The sequence below is a fragment of the Nanorana parkeri genome, unplaced genomic scaffold (assembly GCF_000935625.1).
Source record: "Nanorana parkeri isolate BGI_ZX_2015 unplaced genomic scaffold, ASM93562v1 scaffold657, whole genome shotgun sequence".
In the NCBI taxonomy this organism is placed as follows: Eukaryota; Metazoa; Chordata; class Amphibia; order Anura; family Dicroglossidae; genus Nanorana; species Nanorana parkeri.
The window spans coordinates 1,425-28,031 of record NW_017306925.1 but is presented as its reverse complement, the minus strand read 5'-3'; the positions used below and the strand labels follow the sequence as shown (position 1 = coordinate 28,031).

The 26,607-nt window shown below is 41.7% G+C and overlaps 1 protein-coding gene across 1 annotated transcript in view; it reads right to left on the bottom strand.

The window, feature by feature from the left end:
• DIS3L2 (DIS3 like 3'-5' exoribonuclease 2) overlaps nucleotides 1-23,858 on the bottom strand; it is a 328,965-nt gene extending 305,107 nt beyond the window's left edge. Inside the window, exons 1-3 of the mRNA XM_018563342.1 lie at nucleotides 23,312-23,858; nucleotides 10,275-10,433; nucleotides 2,879-3,012 (exon numbers count right to left, since the gene is read on the bottom strand). Of these exons, the coding sequence (XP_018418844.1) occupies nucleotides 2,879-3,012; nucleotides 10,275-10,433; nucleotides 23,312-23,843 (825 nt within the window). The 5' untranslated portion in view covers nucleotides 23,844-23,858. The remainder of the gene's footprint in view (nucleotides 1-2,878; nucleotides 3,013-10,274; nucleotides 10,434-23,311) is intronic.
• Nucleotides 23,859-26,607: the final 2,749 nt, after the last annotated feature.

Here is a 26,607-nt window from a genome sequence, read left to right as displayed (position 1 = left end):
CATTTAAACAGGTCCCTGAGAGAGATGGAAGACTGACTTTAAAAAGGTCAGGCTCATACAAGCCATGTCTTGATTAAGTCCACATGGAGTTGGGTGAAACATATTTGGGTTTATCAGCTACCCGTACTTGATACCGGCAAAAACTGGGTGTTGGGAGAAGGAAGCAAAGTTGTCACTCAGACAGCCATGTCTGTACCATGTATCCTTGGATGGGAAGGTTATTGAAGCTTGCTGGAGTTGCTGGAATGGGGGTATGGTGCTCTGGACAGCCATGCACCTGAACAGTTAGCTCTGTATCTGGGGGAACAGAGTCTCATTCGTGGAAACTCCCTCCCTATCCAGCAGTGCAACCTAATGCTGCAGAATTACTATAGCAGCTGGAAATGGTGCTTAAAGTGACATTAAAAGGCAACTTTTTTTTCCCCTCACTCCAACGTTAATGAAAGCACTTACCGTATATACTCGAGTATAAGCCGAGTTTTTCAGCCCATTTTTTGTGCTGAAAAATGCCCCCCTCGGGTTATACTCGAGTCAGCGTCTCGAGCACTGTGGAAAGCTAGTACGCTGGTCAGGTTTCTGCTTACTTACCTCGCCGAGCGTCACTGCTGTGTAAAATTAGGTACCTTGGCTTATATTCGGGTCGGCTTATACGCGAGTATATAAGGTACCCTAAAGGATGTCTCTTAATCCGATCTTTCCTGATGTTTCCAGCCTTCCCTCCAGCGCAGCGGCGGGTATCCGATCCAGCGCCAACTCCTCTGGGCTTGCTGGCACTTCCTGTCCCAAGGTGTCTGTTTGCGGGTGCACGCATCCATAGAATTACCTTGCGTCCCTCCTCGCGTCATGGCCAAAAATGTGAACTGTGCATACGCGCGCCCCAAGATCCTTTGCCGTCGCCCGAGAATTTTCACATTTTCGGACGGGAAAGACAGTTAAAGTTTAAACCACTGTTAAAAGCAGTTTTTTTTTGTTTTGTTTTTTACTTTTTGCATATATCTACTGCTTGCTAGCATTAGATATATGCAAAAAAAGCTGAGGGTTTAGAAACCCTTTAACTATATCAATCTGTTATTGTATGGCAAGTTCTCATCTGTATCAGATATAATAAAAAAAAAAAATTTTAACATTTTTATAAAAAATGTTGTAAAAGATTTTTAAAAAAATGGAAAAATAAGTTTTTCCATTTCGGCCTGACTTTTTATTGGTTTAAAATGTTTCATTTTGGTGCACCTTTACTTCTATGGAGTTACTTACATGGAACAGATATTTTTATGCCCATAGCTTGAAAATTATTAGAGATTTTCATGTTATTGTAGTCCTAGTAAGCCAGAACTTAATCTTTGGTTGCCATTTGAAACTATACATGTGCACTTCCATCTCAGTTCATGTTCCATCTCCATATATGGGAGAACAGTTGCCAGGCAAAGGGTTAGGCTTCTTCTGCTTTGGCAATTGAGGACTCTTACCACCAGTGACGTCTTTATAGGTGTGTGGCAAAGAGACATTGACCATCAAAAGCAATTGGGAGAGAAGACTGACATTCTCAACTGAGCCATCCACACAATGTAGGGCTGCAGGAAAAAACTTAAGCACTCTACAACTAAAGTGTCAGTAAGGACTGTAGCTGGATTCTTTTACACGAGTTGAGTCCATTCGCCCAAGTTTTAACAGACTGAATATGGCAGGTTGATTAGCAGGGCCTGCTAGGAAAAACAGGCAATTAGAAAGGGCTTCCAAATGTTTAATCAGTAGAATGCTTAAATACTGGAGCATCCTCAATAGGTACCATCTGTTTATTAAGGCAGGATATCGCTGGATCCACAGCAGGAGCAGCCTAATTCATAAGAAAATCCTCAAAAGGATGTTGGTCTGAAAAGCATTTGCGAGTAGTAAATAGTTCATCAGGAGTATTTCAGTCTCTGTACAAAACAGGTTGAAGTAAGGAGTGTGCTGGAAAAATGTTGATTAGTCTTGGGGCCTTTTAATGATCCCAGACTGGTACCAGCACTAATAGAAGCAACATACGGTTCACCATTTTAAAATGTGGCTCGCACAGCATAAATAAGAGCCAATATAGTATGCAAGCCGTGAGAGCCAAATCAGCCGATTGAGTTTCCTCAGGAAAAAAATGCATCCATCAAGCATTAGACTCATCAGATAGTACTTATGCAAAAGGCTCAAAAGCAGCTACAGCTGTAGGAATGTGTGGGGGGAAAAAATATGGAGGAAGAAGTGGAGGTATGTTTACATCCTCTGTTCTAAGTAAGCAATCACAGTTGCAGGGTGGCGAATAAAATGTAGCATAGCTGCTGAGAACTCTTTCCTAGAAAAGTCAGAGTAGGGGGCCACACCTGACCGATCTATGGGAGACCCCTAGGAGTGTGTTGCCTCAAGCAGGTGACAAACTATCCAGGCTATCGGTGTCCAGTCCCTTTGTAGGGACAATGGACGCTGCCTCGAAACTGTTAGAGGATCATGAGCTGGATAGACCAGATTCAGTAGGACTGCTTTCCTTGGGATTCAACATATTGCACTGGAAGAAACGCAGAATGTTCAGAGCTGAAAATGCTGCATGGGCTACTTTTCCCCATTGATTAATGGGTTGATGTGTGACCACTGCGGCAAAAATGCATGCAATCACGCACGAATGCACGTTCACTTGCAATGACGCCTAGTTAGTTGTGAACGGGTGGGAGGGGTCAGCTGTCCAACGGCTTTACCAGTGTCCAAATGCTCCTGTAGGCAGCACTATAACCCAATCATATCCTGTGTCCCTTAATGAGCAGTGAAGAAAAAGTTTTGGCTATACATACAATTATGGGGTAAATAGTACTATACACATTAACAGTTGTACTAACACTGAATCCTGCTTTCATACCTGAATCAGTTCACCTCGCTTCAAACCTGCAGATACCTCATCCTTGTCCATGTATACTTCAAAGATACTTTTCTTCCGTCCTTTGTTGCGTTTTTTGTCAGTGGCGCTAGGTGTTCGGTTTGTACCCATATTTCCTACATAACACATAAAAGTTAAAATGGAAAAATAATTGTCAGCAAATCAAATAATTGAAAAGGATGCTTAGTCTATTTCAACAATTTAATATATTAGCATTTTCCTATAAAGCATGTGAAATGACAGTTGCTTCCATGAACTCTAATGTGTAACAAGTCATTAAAACGAGAACTATAACTATGGGGTGTGTGTTTTTTCCCATAGTTTTCCCAAGGGTCAACGGAGGACAAACTAGCGTCCTCCCGTGACCCAAAGCTCAGTATATCGCGAGCTACAGCTCGCGGTATACTGAGAATGCCGCAGCCGTGACGGATCCCGTCATTACTGTCGAAAGCCACCCAGCTGCGTGATTGACAGCTGGCTCTGCCTATCTAGAGGCAGAGCCAGCTGTACCCGCCCCCACCCCCATTTGTTCCTCCAGTCAGCGCTGGAGGATATGAGCAGAGGGGTGGAATCCTTGCAGGGAGCCGTGAGTGACAGTCACGGCTCTCTGCAGGGACATGATCGAGAAGTAAGCGAATGACGGTATGTGTTTGCTCACTTCCCGATCTATTGAGCCGACGTGTGACAGTTTCTTGTCACATGTCTGCTCGAACTAGGAGGATGAGTGATTTTCACTCACCTCATAGTTCTCCTTTAAGATACATTTATGAAAACGGTAAAAAAAAAAAAAAAAGCAAAAGAACCCAACCCAGTAGCCTTGTCTTTGCAGCACCTCTTCCCCCCAGAAAAGGGGTAATAACCCCCTGAGATATCAGCTAAATCAAGAACAGCATTAAGGTCTGGCATTTACTAGAATGAAAACAAGCTGGAAACCATGAAGTAGGGAGTCTAAACCTCCAGTTTGTATCCTTGGGACCCGATAGGGGCGAAAGGAACTTTTAGTAACAAAACACCAGACTTTTCTTCTGGAGAAGAGTACTCTTACACCCTGTGATTTCCTTGAGAAGTATCCAGCGGAGTACAAGAGGCATCCCTCTTCAAAAGGAATCCACTCAAGCCACTTTGTACAGGGAATCCATGTAGACCAGCTTTTAAGCCAGAGAATAATTTACATATGAACAGAAAAAGAGGCCACCCAACTGGGGGAAGGGTCACATGTAGGAATTGCAGGTGCTATAGAAGAGAAAGATCTGTCAGGATCATATGTTTAGTTCAGACCGCAATATATGCAACCAAAAGTTGCATGGCCAGATACACTAGGGAGAATAAGGGCTTAAAGAGGGACTTCCCAACTTCTTGTCTACCGGATCCTTGAAAACAGGAAAATCCTCCACAGGGATCGTCGAGGTCTTGTTTGGACAAGAAATGGCCTTCTCTATAAAGGTATTGTTGAACAAACCTCTAAGAAGGCGCAAACAGCTTTTTGGGGGAGACCAGCTCTCATACACCACCAGTTTCAAACCCAGTAATCCAGAAAAGCCATAACAGCTCTAGGCAAATTCAGGGAATCCAAGCTAGAGACCTTTGAGCGGGTGGATGCAGGCTACTCAAAACACCAGTTATGAGCACACCACAAAACTTATTGCAGTCTTCAAAATCATCAATGGGGACCAAAATATTAGGAACAAACTGTTTAATGGCAAAACTGTATTGAGAACCCAGGGACACAAGGTTAGAAGAGAGGGGGGTTCAATCTTAAAATTCGTAAGGGGTTTTTCACTGTGAGAGTAGTGAAAGTTTGAAATGCAGAAACAGGGATATAGTTACATAGTATTGGGAAGGGTTAGAGCCAGATAGATAGAAAACACACACACCTTAGTCTTTATTTAACCTTACATACTATGTTACATCAATATGGGTACCAATAGTATCCTTAGGCTTTGGGGAGAGGTTAATAGAGAAATCAGATTAGGCCTGCAACCAACTAATCGATAATTATTTGATAATGAGAAAACTTGAGAAAGTGGAGAATCGATGTGAAAACTATTCTCATTGATTATTAGTTGGATCCCCTAGCTCTCTCAACGCTGGGAGGAGCAATAACCAGGCTCCTATTGACTATTGCAATTTGGAATGGCCAATATCAGGCTGGCAATTGCACCAGCCCACTACCCGCTATATTTACATTCAGCTGTCATCTGCGGAATCTTTCCAGTCATTCCCTGGCTTAAGTTATTCAAGCGCCATGTGCTTACAATACCATTTAAACATTTTTTTTTTAAAGGGTGGGAAAAAAGTAATTTGGTTTCGGCTTCACAAATTCTGTTGCATGAGGTGCGTTGCAGTGCCATTCATTTCAATGGCAGTCCAAAGGCACCTCGCACCTAGTGTGATCGCCCGCACTGGAACGCGGATTGCAAAAAAATTGTGCATGCAGTTTTATTCTGAAGAAAATTTTAGGTTTATAATCACTGCATGTGTATTTTATTTTAAATTAAAGGATATATTTTTTTTATCCGATCAAAAAAAAAAAAACAATCGGCCAACTATTTGGTCATGAAAATCATCATGAGTTGCAACCCTAGATCAAATATTTCGGAATCCGAGGCAACATCTTCATCCCACTCTTTGTGATAATGGAGTGGCTGTGAGCGGAAATTTTGATTCCAATTCTGGAGGATAGGTTGGGAATGCTTGCAATCCCTGGGGTCCACCAGGCGAGTGTCCATGCAGGATCCAGCAGGATCCAGCGTACAGAGCAATGCTGTTGCCACATCTTCATCCAGGCGGAGGAGTACACCAATTAAGAAAGCTGCTAAAAAGGGGTATCCACAGTGGCTATCAAGCAGCAAATAAACCAGAAAGTTTCTAGAAGAATCATAAAAAAATAATAAGTGCATGTAAAGAATGAGGTAAGCCTCTGTCAGACAGAGCACAGTCCTCACTTAAGGACGCTGCCAAAAATTGAAGCTTGCTGGGAGAGGGAGGGGTTAGCTGTCCCTGCAGGCCTTTCCTGTTGCCAATGTCCAGCCACCTGAAGGTAACATAACTAAGGGTCCAAGACTTGAAGCCTGTGTCCTGTACGATTAAGAAAACAAGGCTATAGGCAATAGACACCCTAGCAAAATGCTTGTATGTGCCATTGACCTTCATAGGATGTTCATTAAAAACGTACAGTTTAAAAATAGTGATGATTATTGTACCACTGTGGCAAAGCCACTAGCCATTCTCCAAGCAAGATGGACCACAGACATTCAGTGGAAATGAGGAATCCTATATTTTTAACAGTCAGAAAAAAAACTGGGCAGTGTAATAACCCGCACATGCAGCAGTGCCGTCCGTCCGTTTTTCTACTACGGGCGGACGGCAAGAGGTTAAAAGCAGGTCAGTCATGTCGCAAGGGAGTGTGTGGATACATTTCTCCGCCTGGGCTGACCTCCAGTCCCTCCTCTAATCTCAATCTCCTGATAGGAGATGGAGACATATACCTCCGAAACATAACAGTAACTATAGATTGATGGACCCCCCCAACCCCAGTCTTACCTCCTGTATACTATTCTCCTTCTATTCCTCACTCCCCGCTTTCCCTCTGTTTAATGCTTCTCCAATATAGATACAAGATCAGACGGTTCACGAGAAGACTGTAATGTATGATAATAACGTGGATAACTCCAGACCTCGCAGGCTCAGGACAGACCTGTAGTGAGTTCCTGGAAGTGTTTGTTCAGAGTGATGTTCTCAGCTCTCGTACATGTTTTGTGTGACTGTTTTTTTACTTTACGCGAGATAAACAACTGCGGAGAGTCGGGCACCAGACGGATGTCAACGCCGTGCCACAGAGTTTTCCTCCCTCATATTGTCTCCTAATATTGTGACTTATGTTACTTGAGTTATGATGTGAATTGTCTAAATCTTCTTTTACATAAGTTAATAAAAACTAATCAACACTAAAAAGCAGGTCACTGAGGGAAATGAGTTACCATAAACATATGGGGGCTGCCGCTTTAAAATCCAAGTTTCTGGGATGTCATGCTGTGGATTTACAACTTATGACTTCCTGGATTTGAACAAGCATGCAGCCAGCCAAGACAAAACTGCCACACTGCATACTTATGTATGGAAACACACACACACACTTATATATATAGCCTATAATATTTTATATTATATATATTAAAAAATCAGTATCGCTCCCAGATTTCTAGAATGACAAGTTCCTTTTAAAAACACCACGCCTTTTAAACAACTTCTACAACCACTGCATACTAGATCAAAGAACATGCCCTTTCTAATCCCCATCTGTTCAGGAAGGAACTTTGAAAATCATGCAGGCTTTAAAAGCAGTAACCTGTTATTCCACATCAGACTTCCCAGATGCAACAGAGTTAGCACCGTGTAAAGGAAATCAAGAGAGTTTAAACTTACAAATTTCACTTACAAGTTTGACACAACATCCCCTACCAAGTGCCCAACATCACACAAGATATAGGGATGCACCCATAACAATTTTTCCAGACCGAGTACAAGTACTTGCCGATTCCATTTACCGATGCTTTCTTTTTTTTTTGTGACCTTTTTCTAAAACAATGCAGTCTAATGATTTTAGGACAGTGGTGAAGTGCCAGTGCCTGGTCCCAGCTGTAAACGCAGCAACCCTGGTAGTTCTGTCACCGACTCTAAGCTGCAGAGGGACTACAAATCCCAGTGATACATTATACAGCAATACCAAATGGCAACTGGCTATAGAGGACTACAAATCCCAGCAAAGCATTATACATCAATGCAGAATAATATGTAGCTACATACTTCGTGCTGCTGGCCTCCTGTCTCCAGCGGAGGATCTCAGGAGGCTGTGTGGGGTCTATGGCAGGGCTTGACAAATTTGCTTTGAATCTAGCCGCTAGCTAAGTTAGGAGGCAGGTTTCTTTGTTTTGTTTTTTGAAACAAAATTTGTTTTAAAGATTTATTTTCAAAGACTTGTCATTTTGAATTACAGTTTTAATTGGCACACATGTCTAGCACAAGCATCATTTTCATATGTAGGTGTACCCGACGTAGGTGTTTCCGTTAGTATGCGCCCATTCACGGGGCACTTAAAAACAAAATTTTGGTATTTTCATTTTCACTTTTTTTTTTCTTACCCTCATTGACATCTCATGGGGGGGCAAGCACATTGGAGATGACAGGTTCTCTTTAAAGTGACATTATGCGGTTTATTCAACCCCTAGGGTCACCTGCCAATAAGACATTTACTACTCCCTTCTACTACCCATGCTACGGATTTCTGCAGATTCGTGCTGAAGTGAAGAGAAGCTGCTGGCTGATGAATGGGGGGGGCACAAGAGAATATAGCGGTACATTCTTCAGCTGGTTAATATGATAAGTATTTTCAAAAGTATTTATTTTAATCTGCAACTTTCAACAAAATACCTGGTGATCCCATATTCAGACACCAACAGGGTTATTTACAAAAGGGTGAAGAGTTTGGAGAAGGCAAGAGAGGTGAACAATCTAGGACAATAGCGGATTTGGAAACATTTTTCAATTCAGCTCACTTTCCACAGTTCAGTTATGTTATCCTAGATTATTCATTTCTCCTGCCTTCTCCAAACTCTTCACCCATTAGTGAGTAACCCTGCAAATGTTACAGAACGACAGAGCTCTGTCCCCGTCTCACACTTGCGCTCCTCCATTGTCAGCATCATACAGACTTCAATTGGAGACTGCAGGGCTCTACTTTAACCAGTTGACATCCGCGGTGTTAAACCCCCTTCCCATCCAGGCCATTTTTCAGTATTCAGCTCTGCGGTACTTTAACTGACATTTAATCCGTGATCGGCGGGCTATGGACCCGCTGATCGCCTATATGTGAAACACCCGGTAACGGGTGTGTGCAATGGTCGGGTCTTTTCTGTACAGAAAAAAATTGCCGTCTGGAGACGGCAACCCGCAGATGTAGCAGTGCCGTCCGTCCGTTTTTTTACTACGGGCGGACGGCAAGAGGTTAACAAACATGACCTAGGTGTGGTCCAGTGTTCTGACCATCAGGGAACCCGCCATGAGAACTGCCATGCAGTTATTGCTGGCGTTCATGCATGTAGAAAAAAGTGGCTACAATGATCACCACCACTGAGATGCAACAAATAAAAGGAAAAAGGAGTGATAAAAGTAAAAAAAATAAAAATAGAGCCGATAGTCATCGGTACAAACACAAATTATTGGCCACCTTTCAGGCCGATAACCCAATATCAGGTACCGACATTCTGTTTACATCCAGCTGAATGTAAACAGCAGGCACTCTCCTTAAAAACTGGACAATTTCCTGTTTTTTTTGTATACTGACAGCGGCCATTGAAAGAATACAAAGAAACAAAAAAAACAGCACATAGTATGGGAAGCATTAGCTCTCCTGCTATCTGCGGATTCCCCTATCTGGGTTGTTTTTTATTATTTTGACAGCAGCCCCCGTCAAGGGAAAAAAAAAAATCAGATAGCATGGAAAATGAATAACTAGGCTGCTATTGGCCATTTCACATTACAATAGAAGGCTGGATGAGGTGGACCTGAAGGTGTACTTCAGGTCCACCTCTGCTGATTGACAGCATCGGGTACAATAGCAAGCATGCTATTGCAGATTGAAATAGCCAATAGCAGCGTAGCTATTCATGCCAATGCTATCTGGGTTTTTTACTCTGATGGCGGAAGCTGTCAAACTAAAATAAAAAAATTAATTAAAAAAAAGAGATAGAGGGATGCCAGTAAGGGATGCCAGTCAGAGATCAGCACCGACTGCTAATTTCCGCTGGTTCCTCAAGAACCAGCGGAAATTTGCACAGTGTTTATCATTGTTAATATCAGTCACTTTGACCGATAATTCGAAAATCTGTAATTGGTCTCGATCAGTAGATCTGATAATCGGTCGACGCTATTAAGTATAGATTTTAAACTTCATAAATAACTGCATGCCATGAAAAAGGATGCTCTATAAGCAGAAGTTTAGGAAATGCTGCATAGAGTGCATTAACATCTAAATACACTACAGTAATGCATGCGATCAAAGTTGGCTCTCACACCCATGCCTCAGCTCATCTTGTAATGGCTATGGATGGTTAACATATTTTTATTCCCAAACAGTTACCACCTATCTAGCATGCAAAACAAACATTTTCACTAGAGTGCACCTATTAAGCCTATAGAATTAAAATAGAGCACAAATGGCTGTCATTCAGTATGCAAACATTAATTTGAGTGCAGCGGTACCATGAAGAAGTGCCTATGCCATTAACATATTTCCATAACTCAACAACATGTATCAATTACCAGTGTTAATCTCTCAACTATTCCAAGTGCAATGATGAGCACTTGTCTATTTAAATACCTCTTGTTGTCCCAGTCTGTACAGGCGGATTTTCTAACTGCGCGTTGTATAGGTTTTCACCAAGGGACTCTGAAAGCTGCCTCTTCCTATCGACGCTTGGGGGTGAACTGGCACTTTCAGACTGGTTTCTGACCCTTGAAAATCCTCGCTTATCACCACCTGTAATTACAGATTACAAGAAATAGAATATTCAGTAAATAGTACAGAATGTAACCCTTTAGCAGCATAAAGATGAAGTGCAAATCAAATTGCCATAATCCTTTACAATACCATTTTTAAAAATACAAATAACTAGCAAGATAAATGAAAACTATAAATATGGAAATAAATGGAACAAACCAAGTAGAGGGGAGAAGAAAGAAGGTTTTTACTTATTTAAATTAAACTTTGCAATTTTAGCATTGAGGCATATCAGAATTAAGGTTGACGAGTCTGCTGGATATTTCAGTTTGACACTGAAGTTCAGTTTTCCCATACTACACTGCAAGAGTCCTTCATTAGACAAGAAAAGCCCCAGTTCTTTCGTCACCTTCAGCAGCAAATGAGCAATAACAAAAAGATAGCTGGCATAGCTCCTGATCCATTAGTGATGTTTATTCAAACAAAAATCTCACCAACCTACAATCTAATAAATTACCATTACCATCAATAGCTGCAAAACAAAAGAAAACAGACAGCTTCATCTCCCACAGGACCACAATTCCATAATGAAAAGTTTAGTTCAAGTCTATTGGGTATTTTGCAGGTACTTGTGTATTCTTCTCTAATATAATTGTGACTTAAGCCATTAAAAAATCCAGCAATTGGTAATACCGCAATAATTGGGTATTTTGCAGGTACATGCGTACTCTATTATAATTGTGGCTTAAGCCATTAAAAATCCAACCTAAAAAGTTAATTCCCCATAATGAAAAGTTTAGTTCAAGTCTATTGGGTATTTTGCAGGTACTTGTGTATTCTTCTCTAATATAATTGTGACTTAAGCCATTAAAAAATCCAGCAATTGGTAATACCGCAATAATTGGGTATTTTGCAGGTACATGCGTACTCTATTATAATTGTGGCTTAAGCCATTAAAAATCCAACCTAAAAAGTTAATTCCCCCCAAAAAAAAAAAAAAAAAAAAAAAAAAAAAAAAATTTACATCCCCCCAAAAAAAAAAAAAAAAAAGAAGAAGAAAAAAGATTTACATTTAATGGTTAAAGTAAGAATTCATACATTTTCCAGAAGCATTACTTATCGTGGAAACAGGTAAAGTGACACTAAACTCAGGCGTTAACCTTAAAAATGCATTCAAGTACTAAATTAACATAAATGTATCTTATTTGTGTATCATTTAGCTGTAGATCCTCAAACATCTCTGAATTAGTGCGCCAACTGTAGGGTGGCTACTTTTGTTCCACATGGTCCCTGTGAGAGTGTTGTAAAGTAGCCACCGCTCCAAGCTCACTCCCGTCATGGACTACAATCTCGATACATATTGGTAAACTAAACAAAGATTGAAGCCCCTCACAAGAGCAAGCTTGGACCGGTGGCTACTTTACAACACTCAGGGACCATAGAGTGAAAGACAAATAAGCTACTTTTTGGTTACTAGTTAAGGCAGGGCTTGACAAATCCCAGGTGCCATGTTGACGAGAAATTTTGTCATGGCGCTTTTGTCAGCCGCCTCCACATTAGCCCCCATCTCCTCTCCCTTGTATCAGCAGAGGCAGCGAGGATGGGAGGGGACACAGACCGCTGGTGCCATCACCCAGCGGAGAGGAGAGACTGTTGCTGTGTCTGTGCCTTCCCCTTCCGGCCCCTCTTCTGCTGATTGACAGAAAACAGTGGGTGGGTGCAATAGTCAGCCTGCAATTGGCCATTGCAATTTCAAATAGCCAATTGCAGGCTGGCTATTGCTCCCAGCCACTGCCAGCTAAAACTATTGAAGTGGAAAGGTGACACTAGGGGTCTAATGGAACCCTATCCCCATGGAAACCAACGATTGCACTACATGTCAGGTATCGCCGCATGCATCAATAAAACTGTAATTGAAAATTACTTTTAAACAAGGAAAACCTGGCTCCTCACTTTTGCAGCTGGGTCCTAATTTCAAAGCGAAGTTTTCAAACTCTGAGTTAAGGTACCTGAATGCATTTTTAAGAATCAACTCTTGAGTTAGTGTCACTTTAAATGAAGTTTGTCCATGATTTTGTTAATGACACTTGGTGAAAAACAGAATATGCCCAACTGCATAACAATATTTTAATGTGGACTTAGAGAGGTTGGGGCTCCATTTAAAGCCTGGGACTCTGTTACAGGGACACCACAGGGAAGCCAATTCAAAGAGGAATACACTCAAGCAATTCAAAAAGGTCCGCATTTCAGCACAGTGGTTATCTTTAAAACAGGATTCAGGCCTTTTTTTTTGCATGTAACAATGTGTGTATTTTGTATGCAGCCATCTTTACTTCTAACCTCAAAACCATTTTTTACCACATCACAGGCACGAAAAAAAAACAACTTTTTAAATAAAAAAACATTGATAAATAGGTAACAGGATTTCTACAGCATTTGTTCAATATCATTTCTGTAGCATTATCCGGCACCCAAATTGTTCTGCATTTTACAGTAGACTTTAAAATAAAAAAATGGAAAATCCTATTAACCTCCCTGGCGGTCTGATTATCTTATTTTTATTTTCCTTATTTGTTCTATCTTTTTTTTTTTTTTTTTTTTTTTTACTTTTAAAATTCCCGCCGGTTCCGCCCCCTGCGACGCGGACGCTCGCTAGGGACTGAATCCAGAAGATGGATGCCGGCATCGGGCTGAGGACACAGCGGGGTATTGTGGACAAGGTAAGAGACGCTACGCTGTAATCCTGTGTGGCTCGGGGTTACCGCTTATGGTAATGAAAATTAACCCGAGCCACACTTGGGAATACCACCAATACCACCGAGGTTAATGGAGTCTACCTCGCCACAGAATAAATCACATCATGGTAGGGCTGCAACTAATGATTTTCATAATCGATTAGCTTGCCGATTTTTCGATTAATCAGATTTTAAAAATAAATACGATCATTAAAAATAAAATATGCAAATGGAGTGTTACACAGGTTACATCAGAATACAAAAACAACATGCGCAATTTTTTTAAAATCGCACCACACGGAACACACGGCATTGAGGTACCGTGTGTTTCAGTGCAGGCAGACTATGGGTAGGAAGTGCATTTGGATTGCCATTGAAATGAATAGCACTGCAACGCACCTCCCACAGCAGAATTGGTCAGGCCAGAAACAAAAAGGAACTTTTTTCCCCACCTTTTATAATGAAAATCGTTAACTATTCTCATTATCGATTAATTGGTTGCGGCCCTACATAATGGAGCCATTTGTGTTAGGGGCCCAGCAGCCATCATAGATAACCAAGGACAGTAAGCTCTTATCTACACATCCTACAGCAGTTGAACATCTATGGCATCCTTCTCTCACTACATAGTGGTTTTCTGACACAGATGGAAAAGTCAATGGTTCCTGTTGATCATATGTCAAGTTTTTATCTATGTAGCTGCTAAATGGGTATGGCTGCTGTTACATTTGTAAAAGGTAGGTCGTATAATTGTAAAAAGTTTGAAAGACATCCTAGTACTAAAGCCCTAAAATTCATGAATGTAGTTGGAGCATGAATTGGAAGTTTATGCATGCATATCTTATGCACAATTATATACAGTAAACTCCCAGTTATCAAGCACCCATGGGGATTGGTAGATGCTGGATAACTGTAGTTTCTGGTTGCTTGAGTTAAATTCCACTTTTGGCTTTTCAAATTGCCATAGCAGGCTGGCTATTGCATGCCCACTGCCCGTTGTTTTACATTCACCTGCCAGCGGAGGAATCTTGCCATAGGCCGCTGCAAGATGTAAACAGAGAATTGTTAGCAACTAAATAAATGTAGTTGCCAACAAATTTTTTTGTGCGTGCACATGCCTTTCAAGCAACTGGCAAAAATGTTTTTAAAAAATTGAGGACATAGGTCCTTATTTTTCTGGTTGCTTGAAACCTTGATAATGGGGAGTTTACTGTATTATGAAACATATCAGCCTATTGTGGCAGTAAGGCAAAGGTCACATTGACTCTTGCAACAGTAGATCTAGTCCGGTTAAAACTGAGAATCCTGAAAAGAAGATTTATCTCTAGCTAAAGATTAGATGGCGATCAGACCTGTGATCCACTGATCGCGGTTCCAATGTCCTCTGGACAGAAGTATCTATTAATTCAATAACTATATCACCAAAGCTCATTCGTTCAAGACATTTGAGAAAAGGTTATGCTATAAATTTGATGGAATTCTCCACATCTAGGGCAGCTACGTGCCAAATAGGACATAAGAGGAGATTAATAAATAATTTAAATTCCAGAACACACGAGAAAATGGCAACTTTACATAAATTGTATCTCCTGTCCAAAAGAAGCAATCAATATGTTATAATGCTACCTATAATACTACTACCTAGAAAGCTTCTTTACCATACAGTAATGCATTCTCTAGCATTCCTTTTCCCTGATCTTCCTATATTCAGAAATTTGGACAGCCTGTATTGATAAACTGGTTTCATCTTCCAGAATTATGAAAATAGGCAAAAAAAAAAAAAAGTGATCATGTCGAACAATCAGATTTTATCCTTAAAATTAAGCAAGGCTTCCAATTGGTTAGGCTTACAACTTAACCATTACTGCCTGGAATTTTTTTTTTTAAGCTGGCTGTGCACTGACCATCACAAAGCCCAGCCAGCTTTATAACAAAACAAAAAACCACCTCCAGGCAATTAAAAAGCCCAATGCAAGGGTTAATCAATTGCCTGGTTCTTCTATATCCAATAGAGAGATACCTACCTGCAAAGGCTCATCCCACTTCCTTGAAGACGACTGACAATGAGGAGATCGCCTTCTGAAAATTTTATATGCCTGGCTGTCATGCTGATGCAACATCAGAAACAAGTTTGAAGGAGGCAGAACTCTGACTTTCATGCTACTTGCACTACATTTATTCTAGTTATATGTCTCAAGTATTGAACCCAGACACTGCCAGAAATGTGACATTTTCAGAAGGAGGTGAAATTGACCTTGTCCAGATTTCTCCTGTAATACATGCATTCAGAAAGTATTCAGGACCTTAAAAAGGAGAACTATGGGGTTAAAGGCTTTTCCCCATAGTTCTCCTTAGGGTAACGGGAGGATACAAACTCGCATCCTCCCGTCACCCTAGGCTCAGTATACCGCGAGCTACAGCTCGCTGTATACTAAGACGCCGCAGCTGAAGCAGATCCTGACAATTATGTCTGGATCCGCCCAGCTGCGTGACTGACAGCTGGCTCTGCCTATCTAGAGGCAGAGCCAGCTGTACCCGCCCCCTCCGTTCCGCCAGTCAGCGCTGGCGGAACGGAGCGGGGAATCCAGCCCCTCCCCTGTCACGGCAGAGAGCCGTGACAGGATCAAGAAGTGAGCGAACACCGGTATGTGTTTGCTCACCTCCCGATCTGCTGAGCCGACCGGTGACCGTTTCATTGTCACAGGTCGGCTAGAACTATGAGGTGAAAAGCACTCACCCCATAGTTCTCCTTTAATTTTAATCGAGTCTGAGTATGACACAACAAGCATTGCACACCTGGATTGAGGGATTTTCAGCCATTGTTCCTTGCAAATTCTCTCAAGCTTAGGTCAGGTTGGATGGGGACCATCAGTTGACAGCCATTTTCAGGTCTATCTAGAGATGTTAAATAGGGTTCAAGTTAGGGCTCTGGCTGGGCCACTCTAGGACATTCACAGAGTTGTCCCTAAGCCACTCCTGTGTTGTCTTGGCTGTGTACGTAGGCTTGTCGTCATGTTGGAAGGTGAATCTTCGGCCCACCTGAGGTCCTGAGTGCTGTGAAACTGGTTCTTATGGAGGATATCTCTGTACTTTGCTGCATTCAGCTTTCCCTCAACCATGACCAGTCTCCCAGTCCCTGCTGCTGAAAAACACCCCCACAGCATGATGCTGTCACCTCCATGCTTCACTGTTGCAATGGTATCAGGCAGGTAATGAGCGGTGCCTTGTTTCCTCCAGACGTTTAGAATTGAGGCCCAACCGTTCAAACTTGGTTTCATCAGACTAGAGAACCTTCTTCCTTACAGTCTGAGAGTCTTTCAGGTGCTTCTTTTGCAAGCTCCAAGGGGGCTTTTTATGTGTTTTGCAATGAGGAGAGGCTTCTGTCTAGCCACTCTGCCATAATGGCCAGATGGTGTAGGGCTGCAGTGATGGTTGTCCTTCTGGAACTTTTTATCCCATCTCCACACAGGATCTCTGGAGCTCAGTCAGAGTGACCATTGGGTTCTTGGTCACCTCTCTTTTTAAAGCTGGCCATACACCTATAGATTATCTATAGATTTTCTATGGTCCGATGGAAAAGTACAAACAGATTCCTCCATCTACGCTAAACTGTGTGGCTAGAGGAATCTCCCACTGGGCCAAGCTTCAGTATCTTGCTGGTCGGCCCCGCTGGCTGTCAAAATACCTGAACAATCTGATTGGATGCAGGCATTGTTCAGGTATTTTGAGAGCCAGCAGGTCTGACTAGCAAGATACTGAAGCTTGGCCCAGTGGGAGATTCCTCTAGCCACACAGTTTAGCGTAGAAGGAGGAATCTATTGCACTTTTCCCCATCTGACCATAGAAAATCTGCAGATAATCTATAGGTGTAGATATAAGGCTCAGTTTGGCCAGGCGACTAGCTCTTGGAAGAGTCCTGGTTGTGCCAAACTACTTCCATTTGAGAATAATGGAGGCAACTGTGCTCTTGGGAACCTTCAGTGCAGCAGAAATTTTGAAGCCTTCCCCAGATCTGTGTCTTGCAATAATCCTGCCTCACAGCTCTGCAGGCAGTTCTTTGACCTCATGGCTTTTACTCTGATACAGTATGCATGACCAGCTGTGAGGCCTTCTATGGAGGTGTGTGCCTTTCCAAATCATGTTCAAGCAATGCCATTTACCAAGTGTGGACTCCAATCAAGGTGTAGAAACATCTCAGCAATGATCAAGAGAAATGAGAGGCACCCAAGCTAAACTTCAAATGCTGTTGCAGAGGGTCTGAATACTTAAGCCAATGTGATAATTCAGTTTTTCCCTTTTTAATAATTTCACAAACATTTTAAAAATTCTGTTTTCACTTTCTCATTATGGGGTACTGAGTGTAGAATAATAATAAAAAAAATAAAAATTTACACAATTGTAGTATCAGGCTACAACATAACAAAATTGAGAAAAGTGAAGGGTGTCTGAATGCTTTCTGAATGCACTGTAGGTGTACATTATAAAAAAAAAAAAAAAAAAAAAAAAGAAGGATTAAAACACTTTAACCTTTACAAAAAAAGAATCCGATTAAAAGAAACATTTCTTGTGAAATGGCAATATTTGCTAGATATGAACAAAGCAACACGTGTGTGATCTCTCATGGCTCACTTTAGAAAAAGATTTTGTAAAGTCATATGATAAGCCAAGTTCCGAATAGCTCCTGATGAGTATCTAGGTTACTCAGCACGAACACACAGATGTTAGAGGCCACGTTAGAGCTAGATCGCACTGGCATCCTCATAAAAAAAAATCAACAGATGTAAACATTTATTCCTTAACGCTACACATGTTCAGACCAGACTATGCCATGACATATGAAGTGGACTACAACTAAAACAAGCAGGCCATTGCAGGAAAACTAAGAAAAAAAAAAAAAAAGACCAAGACCAAACTGCATCATCAGCATCATGTAACAAAATAACAGCCACATGTAGCATGTATAGAAAACAATACAGCCACAAAAAACATGAATAGTAGTAAATAAGACAAAACACTGTCAATTATTCCATATAGCTAATGCTTCCAATCCACAAACAGTACACCGACCCGCAGAACAGAGACACTGGGAGAAAAAAAAGCTATGAAAGAAAATGGTCAGCAATTCACCCCTATATATACAGTTACATTCATGTTCTAAGAAACAGAAGGGACCATTAGCTATTTCAGTTACCACAAGAACAGGATACTGACTGGTATGTTTGGCTTGGGGAAAGGTGTGTGCAGGAGAGAAAATGTTGCATCTATCAGTCTTGTCATCATGCAGCACTATGAATGTTATTGCCTGGCATTACTTTGAACATTGTTTTTGAGAAAATCCTAATCTATCCCAGACCCAGTTATTCACTGTAAAAATGACAGAGGTATCTCTCTCAAAGAACAGACATTTTTATTTCAGCCGGACTGGAACCAACTCTGACCAGTCATTGTCCTGGCTCTGAGTTAGTTCCATCCCAAGTAGCTCTGATCAAGGTCTGCTGGATCACCTGCGAAAGATTGTCATTTGGCTCTCCACCCGATACATTTGCCTTTACTTCCTGCCCCATAAACTAAGAGAATGTGAAAAAAATCTCAAAGGGAAAACTCTATGATAGTTGTCACCAGAACTCTGGATAATTTTCTCTCTGCCTGTTATGGGGGCAACACATTTAGGGCTGCAACAACTAATCGATTATAAGCGATTGAAAAAGTTGTCAACTTTTTCAATCATCGATTAATCGGCTTCTGGTTAGTTGGCCCTGTTCACGGCTCCACACACGCCGCACCTCCTCCCCACCCTTCCACATCCACAATCGGCACAGGGACGCGGGGAGAAGGAGGAGCAGGTGTGGCGGGATGTAGAGCTGCAGCTAACGATTATTTTTAAAATCGATTAGTTTGCCGATTATTAAGTTCGATTAATCGGATAAAAAATAAAAATACATTTTTAAAAATGGCTCCAGTGATGGGACTACTAGTTTGTATTGAGATTGCACTCCATCACAGGAGCAAGCTTGGAGCAGTGGAAGTAAAAAAGAAAGTGTGGTGTGCAATATAGTGAAATGAAAAGTGTAAAATTATACAGCAATGATGAAGAATGGCATCGACTATAGAGGACTACAAAACTCAGCAATAGTACAGTATACAGCACAATGCTGAATACCACCAGCTATAAAGGAATACAACAAATCCCAGCAATAGTACATTATATCTGGAAGTATTCTGCATTGAGCTGTATAATGTACAATTGCTGGGTTTTGTTGTACTCCTCTATAGCTGGTGGTATTGCACTGTATAATGTACTATTGCTGGGTTTTGTAATCCTCTATAGCTAGTGGTATTCGGCATTGCACCACTGTATAATGTACAATTGCTGGGTTTTGTTGTACTCCTCTATAGCTGGTGGTATTGCACTGTATAATGTACTATTGCTGGGTTTTGTAATCCTCTATAGCTAGTGGTATTCGGCATTGCACCACTGTATAATGTACTATTGCTGGGCTTTTGTTGTACTCTTCTATAGCTGGTGGCATTGCGCTGTATAATGTACTATTCCTTGATTTGTAGTCCTCTATACAGCACAATGCAGAATACCAGCAGCTATAGAGAAATACAACAAATCCCAGCAATACATTATACATACAGTGTATAATGTATTGCTGGGATTTGTATTCCTCTATAGCTGATGGTACATTGCTCTGTATAATATACAGTACAGCAGAATGTACCATCTGCTATAGAGGAATACAAATCCCACTATCCCAGCAATACATTGTAGAGCACCATGTGTGGGAAAGTGCAGGCTCACATGAGCAGTCTTCCAGTAACTTGCTTCTGAGATCGGGTCTGTCTATCAGCGGCTGGCATCCACCCACCCATCCTCCTTACTTCTTCTCCCCGCGTCCCTGTACCGATCGTGGATGTGGGCGGGCGAGCGGGGAGGAGTTCCGGCTTGTGGAGCGTGGATGCGACCGGGCGGGTCTGGCAGTGGCGAGCGTGAGGTGGGGAGGAGGTGTAGCGCGCAGCGTGTGTTGAGCCATGAACAGGGCCAACCAATCGGAAGCTGATTAAATCGATGAATGAAAAAGTTGACAACTTTTTCAATAATCGATTATGTCGATTAGTTGTTGCAGCCCTAGCGGGTTGACAATTGCCGACAGACAGGCCCTATCTCAGAAGCAAGTTGCTGGAAGACTGCTCAGGTAAGCCTGCACTCCCACCCACATGGTTCTCTATAATGTATTGCTGGGATTTGTATTCCTCTATAGCTGATGGTACATTGTGCTGTATATTATACAGAGGACTACAAATCCCAGCAATAGTACATTATACACTGTATGTATTATGTACTATTGCTGCGATTTGTTGTATCCCTCTACAGCTGGTGGTATTCTGCATTGCGCTGTATAGAGGACTACAAATCCCATCAATAGTACATTATACAGCGCAATGCAGAATACCGCCAGCTATAATGTATTGCTGGCATTTGTTGTATTCCTATATAACTGGTGGCATTCTGCATTTCGCTGTATAATATATTATTGCTGTGATTTGTTGTGCTCCTCTGTAGCTGGTGGGATTCTGTATTGTGCTGTATAATGTACTATTGCTGGGATTTGTAGTCCTCTATAGCCGGTGCAATTCTGCATTTATTGCTATATAATTTTACACTTTTCATTTCACTATATTGCACGCCACACTTTTTTTTCTTCTTATTTACTTTTACCGCTCCAAGCTTGCTCCTGTGATGGACTGCTCCCAATACAAACTAGTCGTCCCATCACTGGAGCATTTTTTAAAATGTATTTTATTTTAATTTTTTATCCGATTAATCGAACTCAATAATCTGTTAACTAATCGATTTTGAAAATAATCGTTAGCTGCAGCTCTAAACACATTTTAGATTTTCCCTCAATTTGTCTCAGTGGGCACATAGACAGTAAGGGCCTGACATGGGTTCTAATCCTTTCACACTCATCTAAAACTAATCTAAAAAAATAAAAGTTTTAAATCATTTACTTTAAAAGCAGCTACTAATTTTGAAAAACAACTTTAGCACCTAAGTGGTTATGAAAATGACCTTACATTATACAGTATATTGCTGTGAAATACATTGCTGTTCAGTTTCTAACATACTTAAGAGAAATATGGGGTAACCTTTTTATCCCATAGTTCTCCTTAAGGGTCAAAGAAGGACATCTACTAGCATCCTCCTGTGACCCAAAGCTCAATATATCGCAGGCATACTAAGAGCGCAGCAGCCGGAACGGATTCAGACAATACTGTGCGGATCCGCCCAACTGCGTGACAGCTGGCTCTGCCTACCTAGAGGCAGAGCCAGCAGTGCCCGCCGCCTCCCCCATCCGTTCCTCCAGTCAGTGCTGGAGGATCGGAGCAGGGAGGATCCCTAAACGGTGGGAACGGTTGGCGCTCTCCGCAGGGAGTTGATCGGAAAGTGAGCAAGCGACTGTATGCGTTCACTCACTTCCCTATCTATAGAGCCGACTTGTGACAGTTTCATTGTCGCACATCGACTCGAACTATGAGGTTGAGTGAAAATCACTTACTTCATAGTTCTCCTTTAACTTTTTAGAGCCTAGGCCACTATTGAGTACCAAAAAAGTTCCACAGGGGCTTAAAAATAACTGATGCAAGCTAGCTTCTGAAGTGCATATTATTTGTTAAGCCCTCTATAAACAAAAAACAAAAAGACTGCCAAACTGAAATTTATAAAAGAAAAAACAAAAATATTCAGGCACACTTGATTGATGGCCACACTACATGCATGATCCTACTATCAAGAAAGGATTCAACATGTGGCAAAAATAACCAAAGCATGAGACCGACGCCTGATTAAGCTAATGGTAGCCTCATTGTTAAAAGGCCAACCTCATTGGAGTTTAAAACTTTCGGCATTACAGAAAATAGATTTTCCATTCTTATACTAACCTGTATCCAAAAGGATTACACTGCATGCTGTCAGAGAAATACAGAAATAGATTTCACTGCTATTACTAGGACGTCACTAGGTCTACCCTTTCTTATGCTCTTGACCTAAGCACCCTTACAGTAAACCAGGGTACTGAGAAACCAACATTTATACAGCCTGTACCAACCCTGGAAACTTAAGTGCAGCAAAATAGTGATTGGGGAAGAGGAATAAAATACAAAATCACTATAGAGCACACGGCCACACACACACACACACCCTTCCCCAATGCCACGCATCTAAAGTCTATGGGGTGGAAAAACCTATATAGGGTTTTTCAGTTACAATGTGAACTCGCACTTTTCTTCGTGCCACCAAGAGCAGTTTCTCTACTCCATTGCATTGGACATATACAGAAGTAAAAGATTATTATCCTTCTGTTTCTAGACCCAGACTCCTAATGTCTTGCTTTATTCATAAATCAGTTTTAGTCATACATTTAGCTATGCTATAACAGTGAGAATTACCAGGAGCCCGGCTTCTTGTGTGTTTAAGCAATCATAGCTTGCTAAAGATAGAGATATATATATATATGTACATTGAGTACCTGGCCCCTAGATATTGATTATTTCTAGCTCAATGTACCTGAATCTATGCAACTGAGTGAATAAAACACTTAAAACTGACAACCAAACCCACTGAAAATTTCCAAAAGGCTCTACTTGTAAAATCGCTCTGCTTGAGTTCTTAGGACTGAAAACATGAGGGAAATTTATCAAAACTGGAACATAGTCTGGAGAAGCTGTGCAACTAATCAGCTTCTCTCTTTCATTGCCAGAGCCTAACTGAACTGAGGAGAGAAGTGGATACTATGGGCAACTGCTCCAGAATTTGTCTGCTCCCCTTTTGATACATTTCCCCTAATGGAGTCCCTCCATTTAGGCTTCAGAAAAAAAAAAAAAAAGAATTGTATTCTGCACAAGAGTACAATAAAGGAGCTAAAGCAAATTTTAAATCGTCATACTATGTCTTTGCAAAATTAAAAAAAAAGTGCCAGCTAAGCCTGCGTGAACTTTATATAAAAGCTCTGCATCAGTTTTCTGTCGAACGATGTGGCAAAAGGAAAAATATTGATCACCTCATAGCAAGGCAGAAAATATTGATCCCCTCATAGCAATGCAAAAAATATAATATATACTGTATATATACACAAACACATTATAATTTTTGCCAACAGCCCTTCACTGAAACCATACCTTCAGAAAGTCGCTCTCTTGAAATGCTTTTAGCATCATGGTGAGACTTGAACATTTCTTTGTCATGCCGAGGTTTTTTACAGTCATAATCATGACTGCCCTTTGAAGACGGCAGGTTGCTGCGGTTGTGAGAGGCACGAGTATTACATTTTTCTCCCAAATCTAAATCTTCATCTTCATTGCTATCTCTGCAATGCTGGTGCTTTTGTATAGCTGCCACACGATTTTTGCTGGTGAATCCTGGTTCCGACCCCTTCTCAGGCCTTGAACCACATGCACTCATTCCATTTTTCCCTTGACCATCTTTTATGGCACCCACAAAAGCCGAATCTTTGTCACAAACAGGATCTCCATGAGCACATTCTTCCTGTTGCAGTTTTTGTGCTATGTAGTTTAAGTAGAATTTAAAACGTCCACTGTGATGCTGCTGCACCAGTCTAGCATAAGCATTTTTCTGTTGACCCTCTGCCCAATTTGAGCCTTCTGCTGCTGCTTGACCATAACTAGTCTTTGAATATGGCGAGTTGTCCATTTAAAAAATCTTTACTGGCAAATTAAGTGTGGGATGTAAAAAGAAAGGGAAAAAAATAAAGTTATTTTGTAGCAAGCAGTGGTACAATAAAAGCAATAAACCACAACATTGAGTATGTGGGGTTTTTTTTTTTTACAAAAGGTGGACTAAAAAGTATTTAGAAATACTTCAGAGCCTATTTTTTTTTACATTTTATTTATCAAAGTTTAAATTGGGGATGCACCGATACTACCATCAGTGCCGATACTTCCGGTCAGAAGAAAATTTCCTCTGACCGTCAGTGCAGTAGGGCAACATGGAGCCGGCTCCCTGGGCAATCAGGAAGCCGGGTGGCGAGTAATGACCTGCCTCCCAGCTTCCTCATTGGCTGGGATGCTGGCTTCATGGCCAATCAGCATCCAGCCAGCGGAACAGCAGGCTCCTTGCCGATTGGCTCGGAAGCTAGCATGGAGCAAGTTTCCGGCCAATCAGGAAGCTGGCTCGATGCAGATTGGCTGGGAAGCCAGTTTCCAAGCCAATCACAATCGAGCTGGCCAAACTACATGGAGCCGGCTTCCCGGGCAATCAGGCAGTTTGCTTCCAGATTGCGCGGGAAGCCAGCTCCATGCCAACAGAAGCACCAGTATCGGTACTCTGGGTCGGCGAGTACCAAAAGTAAAATATCGGTACTCTATACTAAAACAACAAAAAAAACTGTATCGGTGCATCCCAGTTTAAATACACCAATCTTTGTGAAAATCTCTAGTTTCTAGTAGCCTCGTATTCTAGAAATACATAATACCAAGCAAGTAATTCGACAGATAAATTCCAAGGAGCGGATGCTGAACAGTCAAGTGAAGGAGCATTTATGTCCGAGAATCGTACGATTCCCGGCTGGTTTTCGAACATGCTGGTTCGACAGAAGACGTGCGACCGTACAGTAGAAACGGTCGCACGTCTCCGTTCACACTGCTCGATTATCGTACGGAAAACCGATCGCATACGATTATCGTACGATAAATCGTGCAGTGTATGGGCACCTTTACATTGCTGCTGTCAATTGCAAGGCATTGGCTAACCACTATCATCCTGCAACAGAAGTGCCATTGCTGACAGGATCTCCAGGTAAGAAACGTTGCAACAGATTTGAACGTGTATGTAATTAGATATGCAGATAATTACAATAAAGTTAAACGAATCATTAAATAAGTGCAAAGTAATCTATAAAAATCGGTATATCTTAACTAGGGATGCACTACCAGTTTTCCGGTATAGAGTACCGATATTTTTTTTTTCCTTACTCACCGAATACAGATAACGGAAATTCCATTACGGAAGCCCGGCGGCATGTAATGGCTCGCCGTCCAGCTTCTCGATTGGCCACCTTGGCCTTACAAATCTGAGAAAAAGATGCCCGATTCTAAAAGGGCTATGAAGCACCCACAGATCTGGTAGAGTGCACCTTAGCAGTGAAGGATGGAACCCTATTTTAGACTATAGGATTGAGAAATTACTTCTCTAATCCACCTAGCAATGGGCAATGGTGGATTGAGAGGAAGGGAGTCCCTTATGGGAACCTTCAGGAAGGACAAAGGGAATCAGATTGCCTAAAGGAAGCTGTAGCAGAGGCAGTCTCGCATAGCACATACCCATTCCAAACAGACATTTCCTTAGTATGTTTAGGGGCAGGACAAAGTTAAGGAAGGACAATGCAATGGTTAAGGCAGAAGAGACCACCTAAGAAAAAAAAAAAAAACGAGAGCTAGGGCCTTAAACAAACTTATCCTTGTGCAACACGAAGTAGGGTTTCTTACAGGATATGGTAGCCAACTCAGACTTGTCGAACAGAAAAGACCGCAACAAGGCAAGTAACTTTGCAAGTAACATCAAATAAAGGTCAACAGAAACAGTTTGAGATCGCACAGTGGAGCAATGTAAACACCAAAGAGGGAGAATGACAGCCAATGAGAAAGGATAGCCAAGGCCAAGAATTGCCCTTTGATGTTGCCCAAACCCAAATGTTCATTCCAGACAGGATACATCCCACATAGTACTTCCTAAGATGGAACTTTGCACCAAGCAAAGTAAGCCTTCCTGGAGCAATAGTAAACTTTGCAAGAATTTGAATTCCTCGCCTTACCAAGCCATAAGAATGATCGAATCTGAGTGACCCCTGTCCCTCAGGACTTGGCTTTCAGTAGCCAGGCCATAAAAGCCAGCAACTGAGAAACTGGATGGTTGAGACAGAAGGTCTGGAATGGACCAGGAGCATCTGCCCACAACGCATCCACCAGGAACCAGAGTATGTTGGAGTGCCACAATCTCCTTGGTCAGTTCAGAGCAATGAGGATCATGGGACATTTCTCCATCTTGATCCTGCAAAGCAGATGAGGGGGGAAGCATAGCTCAAGCTGAACTGATCCCATGGATATGCTTGATCTGCATGATCTGCTCTTCACCTTCTGCATCTTCTAAACAAAAAAGGTAAATAAACTGCATCAAACTCCCTGGGATGCCAAATCTAATTCTTCTCCATCACGTGAGGATTGGCAGAATATCTGGCGGGCCACTGTAAGGGCACAAGCAATGTTTTAATTCCACCGCAACAATACAAACTAACCCAATACCCCCTACGTGACACACTTACCCATTGCTGTCACGGTGGTGATGTAAAAGTGAAACTACAGCTTCCATAATCCTTGTGCGCAGGCAGGAGGTTATGCTGTCGTTAGGATACAAGAAAAGACCTTAGTAGGGATGGCGGCCGTCAAGCGGCCATCCTTGG